The sequence below is a fragment of the Cyprinodon tularosa genome, unplaced genomic scaffold (assembly GCF_016077235.1).
Source record: "Cyprinodon tularosa strain WSP-4 unplaced genomic scaffold, ASM1607723v1 ctg867, whole genome shotgun sequence".
NCBI classification, from domain to species: domain Eukaryota; kingdom Metazoa; phylum Chordata; class Actinopteri; order Cyprinodontiformes; family Cyprinodontidae; genus Cyprinodon; species Cyprinodon tularosa.
The window spans coordinates 704,717-728,545 of record NW_024039637.1 but is presented as its reverse complement, the minus strand read 5'-3'; the positions used below and the strand labels follow the sequence as shown (position 1 = coordinate 728,545).

The 23,829-nt window shown below is 39.8% G+C and overlaps 1 protein-coding gene and 1 long non-coding RNA gene across 2 annotated transcripts; both read right to left on the bottom strand.

Annotated features, from left to right (window-relative positions):
• Positions 1 to 11,637: 11,637 nt before the first annotated feature.
• On the bottom strand, positions 11,638 to 15,833 carry LOC119775327. The gene is made up of 5 exons (XM_038273269.1): positions 15,753 to 15,833; positions 15,448 to 15,674; positions 14,923 to 15,094; positions 14,717 to 14,844; positions 11,638 to 14,575 (listed from the first exon to the last, which is right to left on the bottom strand). The coding sequence occupies exons 2-5, from the start codon at positions 15,547 to 15,549 to the stop codon at positions 14,258 to 14,260; spliced, it is 720 nt and encodes a 239-aa protein (XP_038129197.1). The 5' UTR covers positions 15,550 to 15,674; positions 15,753 to 15,833; the 3' UTR covers positions 11,638 to 14,257.
• A 200-nt stretch (positions 15,834 to 16,033) lies between these two features.
• Positions 16,034 to 16,531, bottom strand: LOC119775332. Its single transcript, XR_005279633.1, has 3 exons — positions 16,393 to 16,531; positions 16,163 to 16,299; positions 16,034 to 16,051 (listed from the first exon to the last, which is right to left on the bottom strand). It is a non-coding gene; the product is annotated as an uncharacterized LOC119775332 (long non-coding RNA).
• Positions 16,532 to 23,829: the final 7,298 nt, after the last annotated feature.

Below are 23,829 nucleotides of genomic sequence, written 5' to 3'. Positions count from 1 at the left end.
CGAGACGCCTGAACCAGTCCTACCAGCATCCTGCACTGTTGGAGTGGTCACATGGGAGATCACCAATCTTATAAATTCAGCCCTGGCTTCTGAACCTGACCCAGGTAACGGTCCTGCTAATCGAACATATGTCCCCTCTTCTGTTAGAGCTCGCCTGATACAGTGGATGCATGCTGCCAAATTTTCCGCTCATCCGGGGGTGAGCAGAACAGTAGCTTTAATCTCGAGATGTTTCTGGTGGCCAACTCTACATAAAGATGTCAAGGAGTATGTCTTGGCTTGTGCCACCTGCGCCAGAAACAAAGCCTCTCACCGACCACCTTCAGGTCTGCTGCATCCTCTCCCAGTCCCCTCGCGCCCTTGGTCCCATATCGCTATAGACTTCGTCACTGGTCTACCCATCTCCCGAGGTATGTCTACAATCTTCACCATTGTTGACCTATTTTCAAAGTCCTGTCATCTGATCCCTCTTAGAAAACTCCCCACGGCTTTCCAAACCGCCCAGCTTCTGATCAAACACGTCTTCCGGTTACATGGGATCCCCCAGGAGATTCTTTCAGATCGCGGACCTCAATTCATCTCCCAAGTCTGGAAGGCCTTCTGCTCTGCTCTCAATTGTAAGTCCTCGCTAACCTCTGGCTACCATCCACAGTCTAACGGACAAACAGAACGAATGAACCAGCAGCTCGAGTCCACCCTTCGCTGTTTAACTTCAAGTAACCCCACCGACTGGAGTGAGTACATTACCTGGATCGAGTACGCCCACAATTCCCTCAAATCAGCCTCCACCGGACAATCCCCATTCCAGGTCAGTCTTGGCTATCAACCACCTCTTTTTCCTGCAGACGAAAGAGAAATCTCAGTCCAGTCCGTAAACCAGCACATCCGTCGATGCCAGCGCATCTGGAGGGAGACCATCGCCATTCTCAATCGCTCCTCCGAGACAACCAAACGTTTTGCTGACTCCAGGAGACGCCCGGCCCCTGAGTACACTGTCGGACAGGAGGTATGGCTATCCACTCGGGACATCCCCCTTAAGGGGATGTCTCGCAAGCTTTCACCCAGGTACATTGGTCCATACAGGATTAGCCAGGTCATCAACCCGTCTGCCATACGCCTCCAACTACCTCCGACTCTCCGCATCCATCCCACGTTCCACGTCTCTCAAGTTAAACCAGTCATCTCAAGCCCCCTTCCACTTATGAGCTCTCTGCGCTCATACTCGACGCCGCAGTGTTGAATCTAGTTGGTTAGCACCTGAGCCAAAGAACCCTCTGAGAAATCTTTATTGCTCTTTGAGTCCTGCTTGGATTCTAATCCTTTGTGTCTCTGTTTCCAGGAAACCAGTTTTTCTCTGTAAGCTCTGGATGAGCTTAGACTGCCGAGCCTGCCCTCTGAGCCAAACCCGAAGACTCTTCTCTGGATTTCCCATGCAGCTCTGGATTAAGAGCTGGAAACCAAAAGCCAAGGTCTGCACCCTCATCAGAAGTAAGATGCTGAAGCAGTTATTGGACTCTGCTGAAACAAACCTTCTCTGGACCCAACAGCTCCTCTCTCTGAGTTCAAACCAGAACCCTCAAGGTATAAATCTGAACATAACAAAACCAAACCCCATTGCTCCCAAGCTAACTGCTCTGTTATCTACACAGACTCCAGTGAACCAGTCCCCAGGCCTAAACCAGTTCCAGTCATAATTCCATGTGCTTGTGAACAATAAACATTGTTAAACTTTTACTATTGTTTCCATCTCCGTGGTGTTCTGCATAACTGGGTCTCATCAGTGAACCCATCATGACACCTTCTTTGTGAATTTTTGGGAGTCCATATAAGCATGGAATTTCCTCCCCTGGATATAATCTGAAATAGACTGTGCTGTTAATTACCTTGTCTTTTTCAAGTTGTTTGAGATAGTCTATTATTTTCTTTTTGTAGCCGCCGGTTGGATCTCTTTTCAAGGATTCATACATATTAGTGTCGTTCAGTAGAGTGATAATTTTGTCCTGGTAGTCTGAGGTGTTGAGGACTACGATGCATCTTCTTTTGTCTGCTGGTAAAATGGTGATGCTTTGGTCCTGGCTAAGGGATGTTATGGCTTTCATTTCCTGGGGTGTGAGGTTGAAAGGAGGTGGTTTGGCGCTGGACAAGGTAGCTCTTACCTTCATTATGAGTTGCTCTGCCTCTGTTTCAGGCAGGTTGTTGTTCCTGATGGCCGATTCAGTGGCAGTGATCAGTTCCACAATGGGTACTTCTTGTGGAGAAATGGCAAAATTCAGGCCTTTACTCAGTACATCCATCTCTGGTTTTGTCAGTGGTCTGCTTGATGTTGATGTTTTCCTCCTGAGTCATGTTACTCTCTTGTTTAAATGCTGCTTTCTGTTGTAATCTTTTGAATTTGGCTTTTTGTCTTTCTTTTGTTTTTTGATGTTGTGAAAGCTTGACTTTATTGACAAACATGGCATCTTCTTCAAACAAGGTTTCAGGGAGAAGTTTGGATAGCTTCTGCCTTGTCTGATCTATTTTGTGCGAGAGAGCTTCAATTGTGAAGTGAGTCTGTCTAATCCTCTCACTAAGAAGCTTTTTGTGCGCATTCCTAAGAATTTCTTCTGCCCTGTGCCCTTAAGGGTTTAAACACTGATATAACATTAGTGTTCATGTGTTCCTCATATGCTCATTACATTTCCTTTACCAAGTATGACCAAGAGTCATTTAGTGGAATCCTGATGTCTATTCGCTGCTAGCTATTCAAAGAGGGTAAAGAATCATTTGACTAAAGGTTATTGGTTCCTAATTAAGCAAATCATTCAATAAAACATTATTTGACCAAATAATGTTTTATTCACCTCATGGATTTGCATTGTGAATTGGTCTGAAAACATTCCAATTTCTTTAAAATTAGTGAAAAGCTAATTTGATCATATCCCAAATTCTTCCAGAGAAACTTTGGTTTCAAACCCAAGATCCATCTTAAACTGTAATATGATTTTCAGCCATGTTTCCCCTTTATCTCTGTACATAGTAGTTTAGTTTAGATTAGTTTCACTAGTTTTAGTTAAGAGTGTTAAACTGAAATGTTTGACTTAGAGCTGAATTATTTTTGTTAATAAACTCCTATATTTTGAACAGAAGTGGTGTATTTATTCCATGTATTTGCTGAATGTACTATTTGACCATGATTGGAGCTTGAATAACTCTTTCATTTATCGTTCTAACACAGCTGAAATAATATCTGATTAAATAAGATATTTTACCACCCCTACCGGGGAGGGCAATAAGCCAAAAAAGCCTTTAGCTATGCAGCTCCTTGTGCTTGAAATTTTTTTTACAAAGTTACTGGAAGTTGACTGAGTTTATCTTTAAATGCTTTTAAGTTGAAAGTGACAGAATTTGAAGCAGCCTCAATGATTTGTAATTGTTTTTTTTTTTATGTACCTGTCATTTATTTTAATGTATCTCTGCTTCTTATGTAACTTTACTGCCTCTTGGCCAGGACTCCCTTGAAAAAGAGGTTTTTAATCTCAATGTGTTTTTCTTGGTTAAATAAAGTTTAAACAACAAAAAACAAAAAGAAAAATTAAAACAAGAAAGCGAGTTTCTGCCCTTTGATAGTAGACTTCAGTCTTAGACTGTTGGGAATGAGACCTTGCTGTCTACATCTTAAATTCAACCGTAGATGGTTCCTATAATCTGCAAGTTTCCTAAGCAATTTCTCATACTCACGCGTTATTCCGAGGGTGTCTTTCCCAAAATGGAGTGCAATATGCTGATGAAAGTTCTCAGTCATCCAGGTCATAGTCATTCCGTAAAAATTCAAAAAAATATCCACTGGACTTGGTTTCCAAGATCTGACAGGTTTCAGGTATTACAGGAGATAATCCCCCCCTCAACGGCAACCCCCCCCTTTAACGACCGATCCTCAGAATCATAGACAGGTTTCAGATATTACAGGCTAACGATGGAACCAAACAACCCATTCATCGGTTACCATTTGCATGTTTCCAAGCGATACAAGGCTTTGTCTATATAAGACTCAAACTCACTGCGGATCCAGACATTTGAATTGAGAAAGCTTCCTGGAGAGGTGGCGAAACGTCTTCAAATCTTGGAAACCAAGTCCAGTGGATATTTTTATTTTTATTTTTACGGAATCTTCTTCTGTTCTTCCTGAACCTTCTTTAATGCCTCAGCTTCACTTCAAAGTTTGTTACATTCACTTTGTGAACATCCACTGCATTGAGTTCAATTATTGCTTCATTATGATTGTTTTAATGTTTTAAATCCTTATTAGGAAAAAATTACGCCATGTTTCCATTAGGGGCGTCACCAAGCAAATATCTGCGACACTGAATGTTAGAAACCATTCAGTCATTTGTCCCCAAAATAAATAAAAAAAAAATATTTAGAATGGTTCTAATTATTAATAGCTTGGCCACCCTTTACCACCCCCCTCTGGAACAATTAGTTCTCTTCTAAACCAGAAGGTGGCAGCACTGATACAATCATGTGGAGTGTCCTACTACCATTTGTGTTTACCATTTGCATGTTTCCAAGCGATACAAGGCTTTGTCTATATAAGACTCAAACTCACTGCGGATCCAGACATTTGAATTGAGAAAGCTTCCTGGAGAGGTGGCGAAACGTCTTCAAATCTTGGAAACCAAGTCCAGTGGGTATTTTGTTGAATTTTTACGGAATGACTATGACCTGGATGACTGAGAACCTTCATCAGCATAGAAGAGAAGAAGACTGTTGGTAGCAGTGAAGCATTGAGACAAAGATCAGAGCAGCTTAGTAGAAGCTGGAACCCTACAGAGTTTGACAAACTGATTGTGTTTTTTGTGTTTGTCAACTGTACAGAGCAGGTTTAACATGAAGCTGAACAGATTGAGATGATTGTAAAAGGAGCTGAACAATTCTCAGGGATGAGGAAGATTTCTGGGGCTCAGATGAAACCAAAGCTTGAGGCAGATGGCAGACAGGCAGGTACAGGTGACTGAGCAGCATGTTATTGCTGCAAAGGAGGTTTGATAGCAAACGATCAGGAGTTAAAATGATTCATAGAGAAGCTGCAAATAGAGCCTGAAATTCTATGTATTTAGGAAATATGGTTCTAACCTCCATTACAATTTGTTATTAATGGCTAATTATAGTATTGGTCGAGACAGGGAAGAGGGTAGTGGATGGATAATGTTTCTAAAGAGAGGACTGCAGTACAGACTTCTGAATAAGGGGAAAACACTGGAATATATTTCTATAGAAATACAGATAAAAGAGGCTAAATTGAAGTGGATTATTTTTTGAAATCCATTATCTTTATAATTATCTTTCATTGGTTGAGATTATGGCCCTGTCCCAATTCACTTGCACCCATTTTGGGCCCTGGCACTTGGTTTTTCGCATTCACGTTTTAAGGGTAGTGTGTCCCTGTAATTTTAAGACCACATGAATTACAGACAGGGCGTCCTTTTCCAGGATCATAAACCAGGCTACCTTGTCAACAAAATAGTGAAACATCTTTGTCTCACTGTGACCATTACAATGCTCTTCATAGTCATGTTTCAGCCTTCTCCAAACAGGTTCCACACAAACCAGTGGCAGCCTCCAATAAAACCAGAGTGGGTGCTGCTGAAGGTCATCAAGAGGAAGTGGTCAGAACCAAGGTGGATAGGCCCATTCCAGATCACTGAAAGAACATCACATACAGTTCATAACCGGATCACATTCTGTTATCCTCCACGGTACAATCTCCTTCTTCTTTTTCTTGTTTTTGCTGCCTTCCTTCAGAATCGAATGATGAACAGCTTCTAGAACAGAATTATAAAATATTAAATTGAATGAAATCATATCAACACTAATGTCTGCTTCCTTCATTCTTTCATCACTTTTTATATTCTATTTCTCCCAGTCAGCTCTACTAAAAGACCAGTCAAACGAACCTGCAGGATCCTCCTGCTTACTGAAGCCAACTTCAATCAGAACAGGAAAGTGTTTCCTTCCTATAGTTGCGCCTTCAATAATCTTCGAGGATCGAAATCCTGCCAATGAATCAGAAACTAATGTTAAATACATCAGTCCTGTAATCCCACATTGTGATTAAATACATTAAAGTCACCACACTATATCACCTTTACATTGAAATGACATATAGGCCCAGTCCCATTCCTCTCACTTGGCTCTGACAACACTCAAGTGAGTTTCCTCCACAGTGAATTCCACTCAATAAGGGAAGCACAAGTAAATATTTTCTCCCTAATAACTGGGACACCACTAGTCTCAAAATTACATGCCAGCCCAGTAGATGGAGGTAATACATTGCCTGTACACTGTGTGAGGAATTCACTTAAACACAGCATGAATCACAACCTTCACTGAATGGGTTCTCGGAAGCTACTATGTTCCAGCTCTGCCAGCTTTTGACCACCCTCGGTCTGAAGGGATCATTTTCAGGATTGAATGGCACTTCCTCCTGGCTCTTAAAATTATAGAGACCCCCTACCCTTAAAACGTGAACGGGGAAAACCAAGTGCCAGGGCCCAAAATGAGTGCAAGTGAATTAGGAATCTCAACCAATAAAAGATAATGATAAAGATAACGGATTTAAAAAATAACCCACTTCAATTTAGCCTCTTTTATCTGTAATTCTATAGAAATATATTCCAGTGTTTTCCCCTTATTCAGAGGTCTGTGCTGCAGTCCTTTCTTTAGAAACATCATCCATCCACTACCCTCTTCCCTGTCTCTATCAACACTATAATTAGCCATTAATAACAAAGACTAATGGAGGTTAGAACCATATTTCCTAAATACATAGACTTTCAGGCTCTATTTGCAGCTTCTCTATGAATCATTTTAACTCCTGATCGTTTGCTATCAAACCTCCTTTGCAGCAATAACACGCTGCTCAGTCACCTGTACCTGCCTGTCTGCCATCTGCCTCAAGCTTTGGTTTCATCTGAGCCCCTCACTGCTACCAACAGTCTTCTTCTGTTCTTCCAGAACCTTCTTTAATGCCTCAGCTTCACTTCATTGTTTGTTGTCGTCACTTTTTGAACGTCCACTGCTCTCTTCCTGAACTCACAGCCTCCACATGTTCAGACATGCCAAGTTCCAAAAACTAATTTCAGGGAGATGCCTAATCCCCCACCCCAACCCAAAACCAGTTCTCAGTTAATACAATGTCAGGATAGATGCACAGCATAACAGGAATTCCAAGTGTATAAGTAGCATATAGGTCTCTTTTTTTCCTTAACAAAAACTAAGTCTCTGTAAAAACTACATTTGACCATCCATTTCAAACTCATACAAACAACCTAACTATCATTTTATGCAGGAATAAACAGACATTTTTATGTGTGCATGCATTTTGGTTGTATTAATATTGATGCCAATTCAAATCAAATGTCCTTGTAATAGTAATATGCAGATAAACAGAGCAGCCTTTTATGTCACCAAATAAAGACATCCCTGTAGTGGTTACCCTAGCAATGACTATTTTGTATATGAAAATCTAGGTTAAAGTTGCTCTGAATTATGTGTGGCATATTATTTTTATTTTGTCTTATCCTGATAAATAGTTTCAGTTCGTTTTAGCATTTAGCATACATGTGTAGCTGCCGAGGTGTTTTGTGTTAACTATAGTTCACTTGCAGCTCCTAGATTACCTAAAACGTCTGTCTGCTTTAATCAAACTTGCAATTTAACTGAAACTATATCTGCCCGGCCAGTATAACATAACTAAGTTAGCATTTAACTTCACATACAATTCTATCAACAAGTGGCTACGGTCGCTACGTGCTAACAAGCTAACATAACGTAGCCAGCCTGGATACTAAATGCTATGAAAGTTAGCCAACATTAGTTAGTTTATCATTGGGACATAATAGCCGTTGATTTAATGTCACATTATAAACAATCACCACCAATATTTCTGTTAACTTACCGTAATGTCTTTGTGGTGAACTGCGACGTGTCTCTTCAGGTTTGTTGTGTTTTTTCCAGCTATCATGTGGCCACATTCCTTCCCTTTCACTAAAATCAAGCATTTGGTTTTGTTCTCCACTTAAATGAAGCGAAAATGTGTCCATATATCACGTCTCCTCTTTCTCCCGAGCCCCAGAGTAGGCTACTCTGTGCCGCCCGCTCTAGGTTTGAAAGTGGGTGTGTGGGAGCTGACGAGGAGGAGGCGGAGGAGGAGACGAGACAGGATTTGAAAAAAAAAACATAAAATAATAATATATAATTTTCGTCTTGTCTTTGTTCGTGAACTAAAATGTCCATAGATTTTAGTCCAGTCTTTATTTACCGAACTGCATTTTCATCTCGTCTTTATTAGTCCATGAAAATTATTTCTGATTTAGTCCCAGTTATTGTTTATTAGTGGGGATTTTCGTCTCGTCTCGTCTAGTTTTCGTTCGGTGAAAAATGTACGTTGACGAAAATATTTTCGTTTAGTTTTCGTTAACGAAATTAACACTAACCTGCACTGTGCCACATACATACACACTTAAGGCCAGCAACTTTTCAACAACTGTTTATTAACTAACAGTCATTTACTAAACACAAAACAGAACAATATTGGTCTTTTATTTTCAGTTTCCAATACTTTCACTCACGTAGCCTTGAACATTGGTTGTGCTTTCTGTTTTTAATGGGACTTCAGCATACAGTGCACCTCGCCACAATGTCATCATTCCTCACCAGTAGTCCTTTGGATCTACTTCATTCATTTTCTTTACAAATTCTGTTTTGCTTATTATTCAAAAACAATAAGGCGATAGCTTCAGTGCTACTAAGATGGGATCCCAGTTTTCATCTGCTAATTTTTTACCCACAACAAATAAAAAAAATGCTGTAATTTTTACAGATTAATTTAACAGCTTTTCTTGAGTTTTAATTCAAATTTTATAGAAAACAGTAGTTTCTACTTAAAATGAGTCAAACATGTAAAATTCCTAAATGTATATTCACCTCATAAGAAATAGAATTTTTTATGAACCTAATTGATAAGAAATTTCACTTTGTGCAGCTCTCTTAATATATTTGAATCTCTTGCCCTGATTATTTATTTCATGCTTTTCTGGGCCCCCATGAAAACACACTGCCCCCCTCCTGGCCCCCTGGTAAATTTGGTCTCGATCCGGCACTGTTCCTCCCCTTCACTAGACGTGGATATACTTTAGTATATTCTGCTGTAAAATTAGTCCTATATTTTTGTTTTTTACTCAAGGATTGAACCTCTGTCGTTTCCCAGGATGCACAGCTTTGAGTGGTAACTAGGTGACTGCCAGAGAGTAACCAGAGAAACTTATCGGACCGATCCAATCAGCTCTCTGACAGCCAGTCTGACAGGGCAATCGAAGTAGGTCTAATCCGCACATGATGCATGAATTATTGCCTACTCACTCTAACTCGCATTAAAAAACACCACCTTGCAGAGTCTAAAATCCGGGAATAATTTATCCGACTCGAGGGCATCAATGAACAACTATCTAAATCAAGGAGACTCCCGGAACTTCTGGGAGACTTGGGATCTCTGCATATTGCTCTGTGTTTCCCTCCACAGCTCCAATATTTATCCTGAACATTTTCACCACACTTCACATTTTAAACATGTCTAGTTGCCCTTCCACCCTGCAGCAATGTGACCTTACCTCTGACAGTGGAGGAGGAACATCAGGCCTGACTGGATAACATAGAAAACAGAGACCCACATCAAGGAAGAACTGCTGGGAATGCCCAGAGCCCGCCTACTAGTTAATAAGTTAGCCAGTAGAAATACCCAGAAGGCCGCCACCAGGTAACCATGGCAACAATGCTGTCATAGAGAGACTGTAGTCGACACTCCTCAGAGATTTATGACAGCCGACCAATGACTGATTGACATCAGAGACTCCCAGAAGAAACCTGCTGAAAATAAAAAGTCTGTTGGCTCCGTTTGGTTCTACAACATTTCGATCAAGTCCAAAAGGTTCTGTCTGCTGCTGCATTGAGCTCAATTATTGCTTAACAATGATTGTTTTAATGTTTTAAATCATTGTTAGGAAAAAATGACATCATTTTTCTATTAGGGGTCTCACCAAGCAAATATCTGCAGGAGGCGACACTGAATGTCAGAAACCATTTGGTCATTTGTTCCACAAATAAATATAAAAAAATATTTAGAATGGTTCTAATAATTAATAGCCAGGCCCCCCTTTACCACCCACCTCTGGAACAAGCAGTTCTCCTCTAAACCAGAAGGTGGCAGCACTGATACCATCATGTGGAGTATCCTACTTTGACATTTTAAAGTTAGTATATGAAGCAAAAACTACAGAAGAGGATCAGGGCAGCTGAAAAAATTAAAAAAGTTAACTGAATTTAAAATACTATTTAAGTTTCAAATGGGAAAAAAGTCAGAATTATGACTTTAATCTCAAAATTCTGCCTGAATTCTGACAGCTAACAAACATGTCAGCATCAGCTGAAGCCATGTCTGTTTTAGAGACTAAACTAGTTCTCTTGTTTTCATTTTTTTGTTTAACTTTTATTTAACCAGGGGATACCATTGAGATTTAAAACATCTTTTTCAAGGGAGTCCTGGCCAAGAGGTAGCAAAGTTATTTAAGAAGCAGAGATACATTAAAATAAATGACAGGTATATAAAAAAACATATCAAGTAAAACAATTACAAATCATTGAGTCTGCTTCAAATTCTTTCACTTTCAACTTAAAAGCATTTAAAGAAAAAAACTCAGTCAACTTCCAGTAACTTTGTAAAAGAAAACTTCACACATAAGGAGCTGCGTAGATAAAGGCTTTCTTCCCTAGTTCTGTGCAGGCAAAAGGAACAGTGAGCAACAGCTGATCGTTGGATCTCAGGGCATAAGAAGCCATGCTTTTCTGTGTAAGTAAGGTACAAATGTAAGAGGGCAGTAATCCAAGAAGGGCCTTGTAAATAAAAGTGTACCAATGACACTGCCTTCTCGTAGAGAGGGAAGGCCATCCCACCTTAGAGTACAGGTCAGTCATGTGTCATGGCTCTACAGTTTGTGATGAACCTTAATGAAGCATGGTAAACAGAGTCCAACATTTGAAGACATGAAAAAGTAGCATTCTTATAAAAAAGGTCACCATAATCTAAGGCCGATAAAAAGGTGGCAGAGACAAGGCGCTTTTTTACTCCAAAAGAAAAACGTCTTATTACGAAAGAGGAAACCCACTTTAACTTTTAATTTCTTCAAAAATGTATCAATGAAAGGTTTGAAGGTGAGGGAGTCATCAATTACAATTCCAAGGTATTTATATTCATGTACCACCTCAATGACATTCCCCTCCAGAGTGGACACTACTGGAAAGGTTCACAGTAAAAAACAAAGTGTCAATTTAACACCTACAGAGTTGAATTTAACTCCGTTTCAGATAACATTTGGTCCCACTCAAAAATAGAGTAAAATGTACTCTATAGCCAGTTTCAAATTTTCAGAGTTAATTTTACTCATTTTAGTGTCAAAATCAACAAGTCAGTGAGTGAAATTATTTAACACTATTGTTGTTTTACACTCTTCAGAGTAATACTGTTATTTTTATGGAGTAAATTTTACACTAAATTTACTTAAATATGTACACTTTATTGTGGTGTTTTTTTTTTCCTTTCTCCAGTTTTTTTTTTTTTTTACACATAAACCATATAATGCTAAATTTGAGCATTATATGGCTTTTATAAAATCTACCAATCACAATAATCACAAAGTTATACATTGACAGTGACAACATTTATTCAACTTAATCATTTTAACAGTGTCATTTTAATCATCTTCAAAAAAATGTTCACCAAAGATAGCAATATGGGCAAACAAAGAGAGCAGTGTCATTTGCTTCATATGACATTTGTATGTCAAAGGGCTTTGGATAACATAGATGGTTGACATCAAACACAACAAAACCTTGCACCATTTTAGTAACTTCATAAGCATGAAAATGTTCATGAAAAGTTACTGTACATAAAGGCAATGTAAGCAGCAATAATTTGTCTTTAACTATGAACACAGACTTGATCTGGTAAAAGACAGGCATCTCAGATTCAACTTTGCCACAAATAACCAGATGAGGACGGTAAATAAACCCACTGTTTTTTGCCCAGCTCACTTTCATAACTTGAGCCTCATGAGACACTTGCACTGCCTCAGAAATGTCAGAACCTCCTTTTACCATGTTTAAAGATACCATTTTCCCTGGTCCAATGTCCAATCGATTAAAAGTTGAAGAAGCTTGCCAAACATGTGCCATATATTTTTGATGTTTTTTAGCGAGTGTTTTGGTAATGTTTTTAAATGACTTTAACTGTTTCTGAAAAAAATTATGTTTACCTTCATAGCGCATGCACCAGCTATGAAGTACAGGGCCAATTTTCTGAATGCACCTAGGATAATGGATGAGAAAATGGTGCTTTGGTAAAAGTTTTTTCTGTGGATACAACTTTTTAAACAGTTTGTGATGATCCACAATCAAATGTTTTAAATATACACACAGACCTTGGGTTAACATTGGAGAAAGAACAATATTTACAATTTGTAGTAGTAAAAGGAGGAGGTGCCAGTGTGGATTGTCAGATGTTACCAGATCTCCAAACATGAGAGGAACATTCTTCAGCGAGCACCATAATTGGACTGCATTTAGTCCCAGATCATTCGATTCCCCACATAAATTGACAGCCACTGGCCTGTTGTTCCTCTCCATGAATCCATAGTCAAAAGTTTGTATTCTCAAATTCAGTTCTTCCAATGTAATATGTTCTTTAAAATACTCAAACAAAATTTTCAACTCGTACTGGCCAATACCTTCGAAAATGTTGTGCATCACATCAACTGAGAAGTTTTCAGTTGTGTGAAAAAACTCAAGTGAATTTAAAATACATGAACGTTTCACACCAAAAACATAAGGAAGAGAGGGATTGTAAGCCATTTCTTGGCAGTGAGCAGTGTGTTCTTCTTTGGTGCGCAGCACTATTTTGGAAGAATCTTCGCAGAATTCTGTTTGAAAGTCATCTTTTTCAGCCAAACAGAACCTGCAACAATACCTTGCACTGAAAGACTCAACCAGACCAAAGAAGCTATGTAGGCCTAAATTATCCCCAGTAACCTGCACAATACTCCCATGAACCTGGCTACCATACAGTGGAATAAAAATTCCATCAGTTTCCAAAACTCTAATGTCTCGAACAATAGGTGCAAGAATTTCACTGAAGCCATACCGTTTAACATCTTGTGCATGAAACAAGGCACAAAGGTGTATGTTAGCCAAAAGAGAATTCCATTTTGGAGAGAAGTTACGTAATGTAAAATATATTGCACCCAATTTGTAAATACCTCGTTTGGAACCAAGAGGGTTTGCTACCTCAAAATCATCATAAAACATCTGGATTTGCATTGAGTGCTTTTCAGTTGAAAACAAAGGATGACCCTTAAAAAAAGATCCATCATAAATATCTTTAAGGGTTGAGTCATCAAAAGTTGAGCTTTTCAACATTTCAGTAGAATATTGACTTTTAAAGATAGACTCCAAAGTAGATAGAATTGGAACATACATGAACTTGTCTTGAACTACAGCCTGATCATATGTTCCCATCTTCTTATTTCGTCTAGTGTCAAATCTTGATCCAATTACACATTCAATTGGTTTTACAGTTTCCCACTTGCTTGAAAAAATTTAGATCTTTTGTATTCCGAGTTAAGAATTGTGAAAGGATTCTCAAGTTCTTCAAAACATGCTTCAACTTTCTTGCACATCACAGTATCTCTTTCACTACTAAATACATTCTTAATTACAGTTTCTTTAGCGTGATGTTGGATGTCTTTTACAATCTCTTCCATGGAAATCACCACAGAATTCACCAAACTTTGGCCAACACCTGCAGCCTCCATATCTGAAATTACTGATGCACAACTATTTACAATGTTTGTTGAAGATAAATCTGTGTCAGCCTCTAAAGATTCAGTCACCATTTCAACATCTCTGGCATCTCTTGTGTCCAGAACAGCTTTGTAAAGTGAAAACTCCCCATCTTGAACAGATTCAAATGAACCACTAACATGACATCTATTTAGATGCTTTCTAAAACCAGAAAAGCTACCAAAAGAACGTGAGCATCCTACTTGACCACATTTAATATGGAGAGTCCTGCCAGAACAAAGACCATGGATTAGTTTAAGGTGCTTAACAAGGCTTTTTGGTGCATCACTGTCACATTTGCAGATAAAACACCTCATTGTTTGATGTCACACTAATGGAGCATTCTTGCTCTCAACTCTGCAACTCTGGGTGTTTCCTTTGTTTCGCCAACATCTATGTTGTAAACAGTTGTTTGGAGAAAGGTGAAGAAGTTGGTCAAGGGAGCACTGTATGATGTACCAAACACATAATGGGCCTTAAAGAGCTCATCAAGAGCTCCAACTGAACACGTTGCCTTACATGGAATAGCATAGTTGTCAATCACAATGAAGAATGCATGAATACTGCTTTGGATGGAGCCATGGGCCAGGAGGTAGGGCTGGGTACGCTGGCTGATTTTGTCAAGATGCTGCTGCACACTGGTTCCAACCTACAATGAAACATAAATAAAAACATGACAAAAGTATTTAGAGAAAAATTTCTGAATGAAGATCAGACATAATCAAATTTTGAACTGTAAAAATGAAGAGACTGAATTATGCATTTTTATCTTAAAACTGTTTAGCAGTACCTTTACAAATCTGATGAGGTGATCCACTGCTTGAGATGCAGACATCTTACCCGGCCTCTTTCGTCCTTGTGCAGATGGTGGTAGCAGATGCAGCAGAAGCAAAATACCAGACATATCACTATCCCAACCTGCAGAGCAAAAGCTTTAGGTTACCATCATCCCACTAACATATGAATTTGTCACAATTACCTAGAGGACCAACATACCATTCTCAGCTTCAGCAGCCAACTCTGCATTCCGCAATAAATCCACGAGCTCAGTGGTGGGTATCAGGCCATGGCTTTCCTTTATGACCTTGGATTTGAGACAGGTGGGCCACTTCTCCAAAAATTTGTTGGCAGTGCCTTCACCAAACAGGAGTCTGAAATCTTGTTCTATCTGAAATGCATAAGTAAAAGCATTTCCCAAATGGCCTGTACTTGTATAGAGCTTTATGAAGTCCAGAGGACCCCAAAGTGATTTACACCACATTTAGTCATTCACATGCTGATGCTGGCGAGCTACAATGTAGCCACAGTTGCACAAGGGAACACTGACATAAGCAATGCTGCCATGTGCCACCGGGTTTTCTGAACACCACCAGCAGGCAAGCCAGGTGAAGTGTCTTGCCCAAGGAGATAACAGTTTAGAAAGAGTTGTGGTTCAAACTGGTAATACACAGGTTACAGAACAAACTCCTATAACTGTTGCCACTGAATATTGTAGTAGTGTAAGAGATAAAGCTGTCTTACCAGTCCTGGTGTGACCGGAAACCGTGGAAAGACAGAGAAGACATTCTCTGCTTTCTTTTCATCATTGACCATTGAATGACGGTAATGGAAGGTGGCCTTCATCTTCTCACGGACCGTGTCATCATCAGCAGAGTGTTTCAAAACAGCAATAGCTGCTTCCACTTCCTCATCTGACAGCACTTTGTCAGCAGTGGAAACCCTGGAGTGAACATGGCCTGGTCCACCACCTTAAAAAGAAAACGGTTTCTAACTCCAGCCACAGATTTTACATTACTTTACATATACTCACTATTGAGAAAACTTACTTTTGGGAGATTTGCTACCTGAGGCATCCCGTTCCTCTGCAGTTTTTCTTTGAATGGTCTTTAAACGCCATGCATGGTATCCTGAACCGCTCTCTGGATCATAGTAATGCTCCTATGTCAATAAATACAAGCAGACTTAACATTCCATAAACATCTTGGAAGGTAAATATATATGCTTAATGTTGCTAAGACCCTTTTACTTACATATCCATGTTTTGAAAGATGGGTCTTCCAGATAGGGAAATAGGACAACGATCCCCTGAGCATACATCACTCTGACACTTTTAGGAGGGGATGATCTGATATATGATCAAACAATGAGTCACTAAACTGACGTTTGTAAAAATAATGAAAAACAATTCAAAGCAAAATGTTTCTTTATAGGCCAAGTTGCCCAAGTTGATTCTTACCCATGTGCTTCTGTCATTGCAGCTGTAAGGATGTTTATCATCTGTCTTCTGGTTGCATCTGTCAAGCTTTTAGTTCTTGCATACTCTTGCATGATACGCTCACCACCAGGCTTTGTTGTCAAGATTTTTTCAATCAACTTCAATTTAAAAAAAATAAAATAAATTAAAACTCTTAAACCACTAAACCTAGAAAGTACATAAACAATGCTAAATTAAATGTAATAACTTACTGCTTGTGCCTCATAATTTATGTGACATGGCCTTTTAGGTTGACTTCCTTCAGTAGTGGCTTCTTCTTCTGATGGGTCACAAGTTGTGAAATTCAGAATGATAGTGTCATCATATGTCACTGAAGATGACGATGATGATGATGATTTGCACCTGCAAAAAATAAAGCAACAGCCGGTTTAGGAGAACTCTAATGCTCCCAAACCAGCTTCTAAATTAAATATATATACATCAGTGAATTGTTGGTGATTACCAGGATCTTCTTTGTTGCTCAACATAACTCGAAAGGTACCAGGTGACTGATGCACTATTTCTTCAAAAACATCTACATCAACTTCTATATCAGACTGGTCATACACCTTCAGATCCTGCTGTCTGCCTTCTGGAATTTAAAATTTCAGGCACACTAAAGCAGAAAGAAATAGTAAAGAAGTAAAAATGAAAACATTTACTGCTGATAAAGGGTGAAATAATTAGAGTAACCCAACTAATTTTACAAAATGCCAGTGAGTTCAATCCAGTACTCTTTTTTTTTTACATGCAAGAAAAAAAGTAGTGAGATTATTTTACCAACATACTAACCTTCTCTCACGAATGCATCAAATGTTAGGTCAGAAAGTTTCACGTACTTCTGCTCCCCACCAAACAAAACACGTAGTAGCATGGTCTGTTCGAAAAGAAAGAATAACAAAAATAAACAACCATGACAAACACATTTTAATAGTTAATTTATGCGCTTTAAAAGTAATGCCATTTGAAAACTGAGTTCATATTCCTGATACACTCAAAGGCGTAGGAATATGTTTACTATTGGGGTCACACTGACGTTTCTCTTTTTAAAAAATCTGAGTAAGTCCTACTGCTGTTTCAGCCTTTTAGTTGGTGGTGGCATTGTACTGAAATGAGATCTATAAAAAAAAAAAAATTTGGCTAGCGTGGCAAACGTCTAGAGAAAGTTTGCAGTTAAATATTGGATGAGTGATCATCCCAAGACTACGGAAGAGGATTAGGGCCACTGAAAAAAAAAAAAAGTTAAGTGATTTTTAAATTTCATCTCAGTTTAATACGGGAAAAAGGTCAGATTAAAGTCAGAATTCTGAGAAAAATAGTCTTATTCTGAGAAAAAAGTCAGAATTCTGAGAAAAAAAGTCAGAATTCTGACTTTTTTCTCAGAATAAGACTTTAATCTCAGAATTTTGGATCTTAATGAAGATGGGCACCATGAAGGAAGAGATGTGGAGCACTCAGCTTCACTGACAAAGAAGTGAGTTGTTTGAGGTGGCCAGTGACACATTGGTGCAAAATGACAGAATTAGGCAACTTTTTACGTTCCCCAGGGGTCCCCTCATTAATGGAGGATCAGAAGGTCATTAAAACAAGAGAGCTAGTCTCTAAAACAGACATGGCTATGGCTTGATGCTAACATGTTTGTTGTTAAACATACTTTTGTTATATTACATTTGTGTTGTGTTTTCCAAATAGTGTAGAAAATGGATGGTGGGTTTATAATGTTTACCTTTTATGAGCAGGACAGGAAGCAGAGAAGTGTAGCATTACCTCCAACTAGTTAAACTCATAATTATGAAGTTATTCAACAAATTCCTCAAGTAAAAAAGTGCAACTTTTATTTTTTTTTTATTTTTATTTTTTTTTTTAACCAGATTTGTTGAGTAATTTCAAAATTATGTATTCCTTCCAAATTTCCAAATCTGGAGAATTTTTTAAACCAATATCTACATTATTTAACATTTAGTTTATGTTTTAGCAGTACTTCCTGTTATATTTCTTTATACGTATATTTTACATTTTCTTGCACATTCTGGTTATTTTTTAGTTAGATCTTCTTGTTTGTATATATCTGTATAGTACCCCCCCCCCCCCCCAAAAAAAAAAATAAAAACACTGTAAATTGATTAGAAATATTAATCATCTGTCAGATTTCTGAGAAAAAAGTCAGAATTCTGAGATTAAAGTCAGAATTCTGAGAAAAAAGTCAGAAGAAAAAAGTCAGAATTGTGAGAAAAATCAGAATTCTGACTTTTTCCCCCTATGTTAAAGGAGAATTCCGGTTTTTAACACTTTTAGCCCATTTTCTGTAGTGTCCAGGATGAAATCGAATGATCGACACCAAAATTTTGACAATTGGTCCTGTCTCTGCTTTTTGGCTCATGCAGAATCACCCCCTGGCTGCTTCAGAATGGCTTTCATAGTGCATGTCCGATAATGTCCTTAAAACAACCTTAAACGTTCTTTTTTTAAAATATGCTACTCACCGGGTCGTCAGCGCTGTTCAATGACGTTCCAAAAAAAGTTTCGTAAAGAAAAAACGTTCCTGTAGTGTTTTATTTAGTATTTTGTAAATCCCATTGAGTTCTGTTGGAATAGTCAATATTCCCCTGCCACCGGAAACGGAAATGGGGCCTGTTTACACAGTTGTAGTCTTTTCGCTTCACTCTGTGTACTCCGACGTCGAGAATCAAGAATCCACCTTTCGTATTCCATTTTCAGAGTTTTTTAAAGTGTTTAACAGAGACGTTAGCACCTCGACTCAAACCATCAAAGATGCATATCCTCTGCCGAAGCTAGAAGACACCTTTACGGCCCTGTCTGGATCAAAATGGTTTTCCGTCCTAGATTCGAAGTCCGGCTACTATCAAATCGAGATGGAGGAATCTGATAAATGCAAAACTGCCTTTGTCTGTCCTCTAGGCTTCTGGGAGTTTAACCGCATGCCGCAAGGAGTTACAAATGTGCCCTCCACTTTTCAGCGGTTGATGGAGAAGTGCATGAGCGATTTGAACTTGAAAGAAGCACTCATCTTCATCGATGATTTAATCGTGTTCGCTCCGATGCTGGAAGAGCACGAAGAGCAGCTGATGAGGGTTTTGCTGCGGTTAAAGGAGTTTGGCCTGAAGTTGTCTGTGGAGAAATTTGTCTTTTTCCAGCCATATGTGCGGTATCTCGGACATGTGGTGTTGAGGAATAGAGTTGAGACAGACCCAGAGAAAATCGCCACCCTAACATCTTGGCCAGTCCCACAGAATCTCAAGGAACTTCGCTCATTCCTCGGATTTGCCGGTTATTACCGACGCTTTGTGAAAGACTACTCATCCATCGTCAAACCAGTGAATGAGCTGACCTCAGGATATCCACCAAACCAGAAAAAACGAAAACCGTTGATAAAATCCCATACCTACCTGAACCCAAAAGAGCCTTTCGGTGGCCGCTGGTCCACTGCCTTTGAGACCATCATTCAAAAGCTCACTTCAGCTCTTGTTCTCGCCTTTGCCGATCCTAGCAAGCCGTACACCCTGCAAACAGATGCCTGTTGCACAGGACTCGGTGCTGTTTTATACCAAGAACATGACGGCAAGAACAGAATGGTTGCTTATGCCAGCAGGTGCCTGTCTCGGAGTGAAGCCAGATACTCTGCACACAAGCTGGAATTCCCAGCATTGAAGTGGGCGGTGACCGAAAAGTTTAATGATTATTTGTACGGCACACCTTTTACAGTGGTTACAGACAGTAACCCTTTGACCTACCTCCTTACCTCTGCAAAGCTGGATGCGACGAGCTACAGGTGGCTCTCTGCCCTTTCCACCTACTCGTTCAAGATTATTTACAGAGCAGGAAAGCAAAATGCTGACACAGATGGTGTCTCTCGTCGACCGCATGAGGTGTTGCAAGATGACCACCTGTCACAAAAAGAGCGTGAGAGAATTTTAAGGTTCACCCAACATCACCTACAAGATTCCTTACCTGTCCCCATAGACCAGCACACAGTCCATGCCATTTGTGACCGACAGCTTGTGTATGGTTCCACTGCTGAAGACCAAGTTCTTGCTCTGGTCCAGACACTCACCACTGATCCAGGAAGTCTGCCAGACAGTTTTGTTGATGACATACAGTTTGCTTTACCCGTCATACCTGCATTCTCTCCTGATGAAATTGCAGCCAAACAGCACACAGATCCCGTCATACAGCATGTTGTTGCACAGTTGGAAAGAGGAGAAAGTCCACCTACTTCTTTGAGGGACGAACTTACAGACTTACCTTTACTCCTGCGAGAACTAACAAAATTGGAGTTCCACAACAATGTTCTTGTACGGAGAAGGCAGATTAGGAGTGAAACCACATACCAGCTTGTGCTACCTGAAGAATGTCGCTCTGAAGCCTTATACCAGCTGCATGATCAGATGGGACACTTAGGCATTGAGAGAATGCTTGACCTTGCAAGAACCCGGTTTAACTGGCCTCGTATGTCTGCAGACGTCCACAACAAAATAAAGAACTGTGAAAGATGTGTCCGACGGAAAACACTGGCAGACAAAGCAGCTCCGCTGGTTAACATCAAGACGTCAAGACCTTTGGAACTGGTATGCATGGATTTCTTGTCACTGGAACCTGATCGGAGCAAGACCAAAGACATACTCGTGATAACTGACCACTTCACAAAGTATGCAGTCGCAGTTCCCACGCCAAACCAAAAAGTGAAGACCGTAGCAAAGTGCTTATGGAACAACTTCCTGGTACATTACGGCATCCCTGAGAAGCTCCATAGTAACCAAGGACCTGAGTTTGAGAGCCGTATTATCAAAGAACTCTGTGCAATGGCAGAAATCAGCAAGATCCGGACCACCCCATACCATCCTCGGGGTAATCCAGTAATATATACAGGTGCTGGTCATAAAATTAGAATATCATGAAAAAGTAGATTGATTTCAGTAATTCCATATAAAAAGTGAAACTTGTATATTATATTCATACATTACATACAAACTCATATATTTCAGATGTTTATTTTGTTTAATTTTGATGATTACAAATGACAACAAATGAAAATCTCAAATTCATCATATCAGAAAATTAGAATATTGTGAAAAGGTTCAAAATTGATGGCCCCTGGTGCCACACTCTAATCAGCTAATTAACTCAAACCACCTGCAAAAGCCTTTAAATGGTCTTTCAGTCTAGTTCTATAGGCTACACAATCATGGGGAAGACTGCTGACTTGACAGTTGTCCAAAAGACGACCATCGACACCTTGCACAAGGAGGGCAAGACACAAAAGGTCATCGCTAAAGAGGCTGGCTGTTCACAGAGCTCAGTGTCCAAGCACATTAATAGAGAGGCGAAGGGAAGGAAAAGATGTGGTCGAAAAAAGTGTACAAGCAAGAGAGATAACCGCACCCTGGAGAGGATTGTGAAACAAAACCCATTCAAAAATGTGGGGGAGATTCACAAAGAGTGGACTGCAGCTGGAGTGAGTGCTTCAAGAACCACCACACACAGACGTATGAAAGACATGGGTTTCTGCTGTCGCATTCCTTGTGTCAAGCCACTCTTGAACCACAGACAGCGTCAGAAGCGTCTTGCCTGGGCTAAAGAGAAACAGGACTGGACTGCTGGTGAGTGGTCCAAAGTCATGTTCTCTGATGAAAGTAAATTTTGCATTTCCTTTGGAAATCAAGGTCCCAGAGTCTGGAGGAAAAGAAGAGAGGCACTTCATCCACGTTGCTTGAAGTCCAGTGTAAAGTTTCCACAGTCAGTGATGGTTTGGGGTGCCATGTCATCTGCTGGTGTTGGTCCATTGTGTTTTCTGAGGTCCAGGGTCAACGCAGCCACATACCAGGAAGTTTTAGAGCACTTCATGCTTCCTGCAGCTGACCAACTTTTTGGAGATGCAGATTTCATTTTCCAACAGGACTTGGCACCTGCACACAGTGCCAAAGCTACCAGTACCTGGTTGAAGGACCATGGTATCCCTGTTCTTAATTGGCCAGCAAACTCTCCTGACCTTAACCCCATAGAAAATCTATGGGGTATTGTGAAGAAGAAGATGCAATACACCAGACCCAACAATTCAGAAGAGCTAAAAGCCACTATTAGAGCAACCTGGGCTATCATAACACCTGAGCAGTGCCACAGACTGATCGACTCCATGCCACGCCGCATTGCTGCAGTAATACAGGCCAAAGGAGGCCCAACTAAATACTGAGTGCTGTACATGCTCATACTTTTCATGTTCATACTTTTCAGTTGGCCAACATTTCTATAAATCCTTTGTTTTTATTGGTCTTCAGTAATATTCTAATTTTCTGATATGATGAATTTGAGATTTTCATTTGTTGTCATTTGTAATCATCAAAATTAAACAAAATAAACATCTGAAATATATGAGTTTGTATGTAATGTATGAATATAATATACAAGTTTCACTTTTTAAATGGAATTACTGAAATCAATCTACTTTTTCATGATATTCTAATTTTATGACCAGCACCTGTATATGTATATATATATATGTATATATATGTGTTTGTGTATGTGTGTATATGTATATATATTGGTAAAATGCGTAAATGTGGAAACCTATCTACATATATAAATGTGTTCCAATATTTTAATGCACACATATTTTATACATGCAGATCTCATTGTTTAAGAACAACTGCTCTTTTTTTTTTTTGACCATTCTAGGTTAGGTTTTTTTTTAATGCCAGAAAAAGGACCTCACCCTCACTACAACCTAGTTCACAACAACTTTTTCTTTTTTTTTCTAATTCAACTGAAGATGGCGAGCTAAGACCTCTACCTGTGCGGTAGGATACAGACTCTCTTTCCTATGAGGATAAAAACTATTATGTTCTCAACCTTGGATTACCGTAGCGTATGGACTTTGCGCTTATGAACACTAAACAAACTAACCTTTGGGGACAATCAATCAAATACTGTTGTTTTGTTATTAATGTTTGTGTGTTTGTTTTTTTTTTTGTTTGTTTTTTTTTTTTTTTGGCCACTTTAATACAAAACTAGTTTAACCTTATTTTTGTCTCTATGATTATTCACACCTCGGGCTCCTCAACGAACCCTCTTCTGATGACACCTTACTACATCAATATACTCAGTTCCTTATCATTAGCCTTTAACAAGCGTTACAAGAACAGCAGGAGGAACCAGGAGATCAGCGGGGAAGCCCTGTGTCCAGGGCCGGAGAAACTGACTCAGACAATCGTCTAGGGGGAGACTCAGAGGCACGAGTGGAGGACAAGGAGGGCACCAACAACGGTAACACTCTGGCATCCTCCTGCTGTCCATGCGCTGTTAATATAGTGCAGGGCCGGTGCGGCAAAATTACCTGCAGGTGTGCGCACCCCGCCCACCAGTCAGACGACAGACACCTGCAGAGATGCAGGACCGGCAGCAGGCTCTGCCAGCTGAGTCCTGACATCCCCCCCCCCCCCCCCCCCCCCCACCCCCCTCAAGGGTCGCCACCCAGTGACCACGAGGAGGACGTGGAGGGACTAGAGAGGAAGGAGTCTATAAGGGACTGGTCAGGGATGGAGGAGCCAGTGAGCCAGGACCGATCCTCGGGACCGCGGCCAACCCAGTCAACAAGGTATTGGAAAACTGGTCTATGACTGTGAGAATTGTTGTCA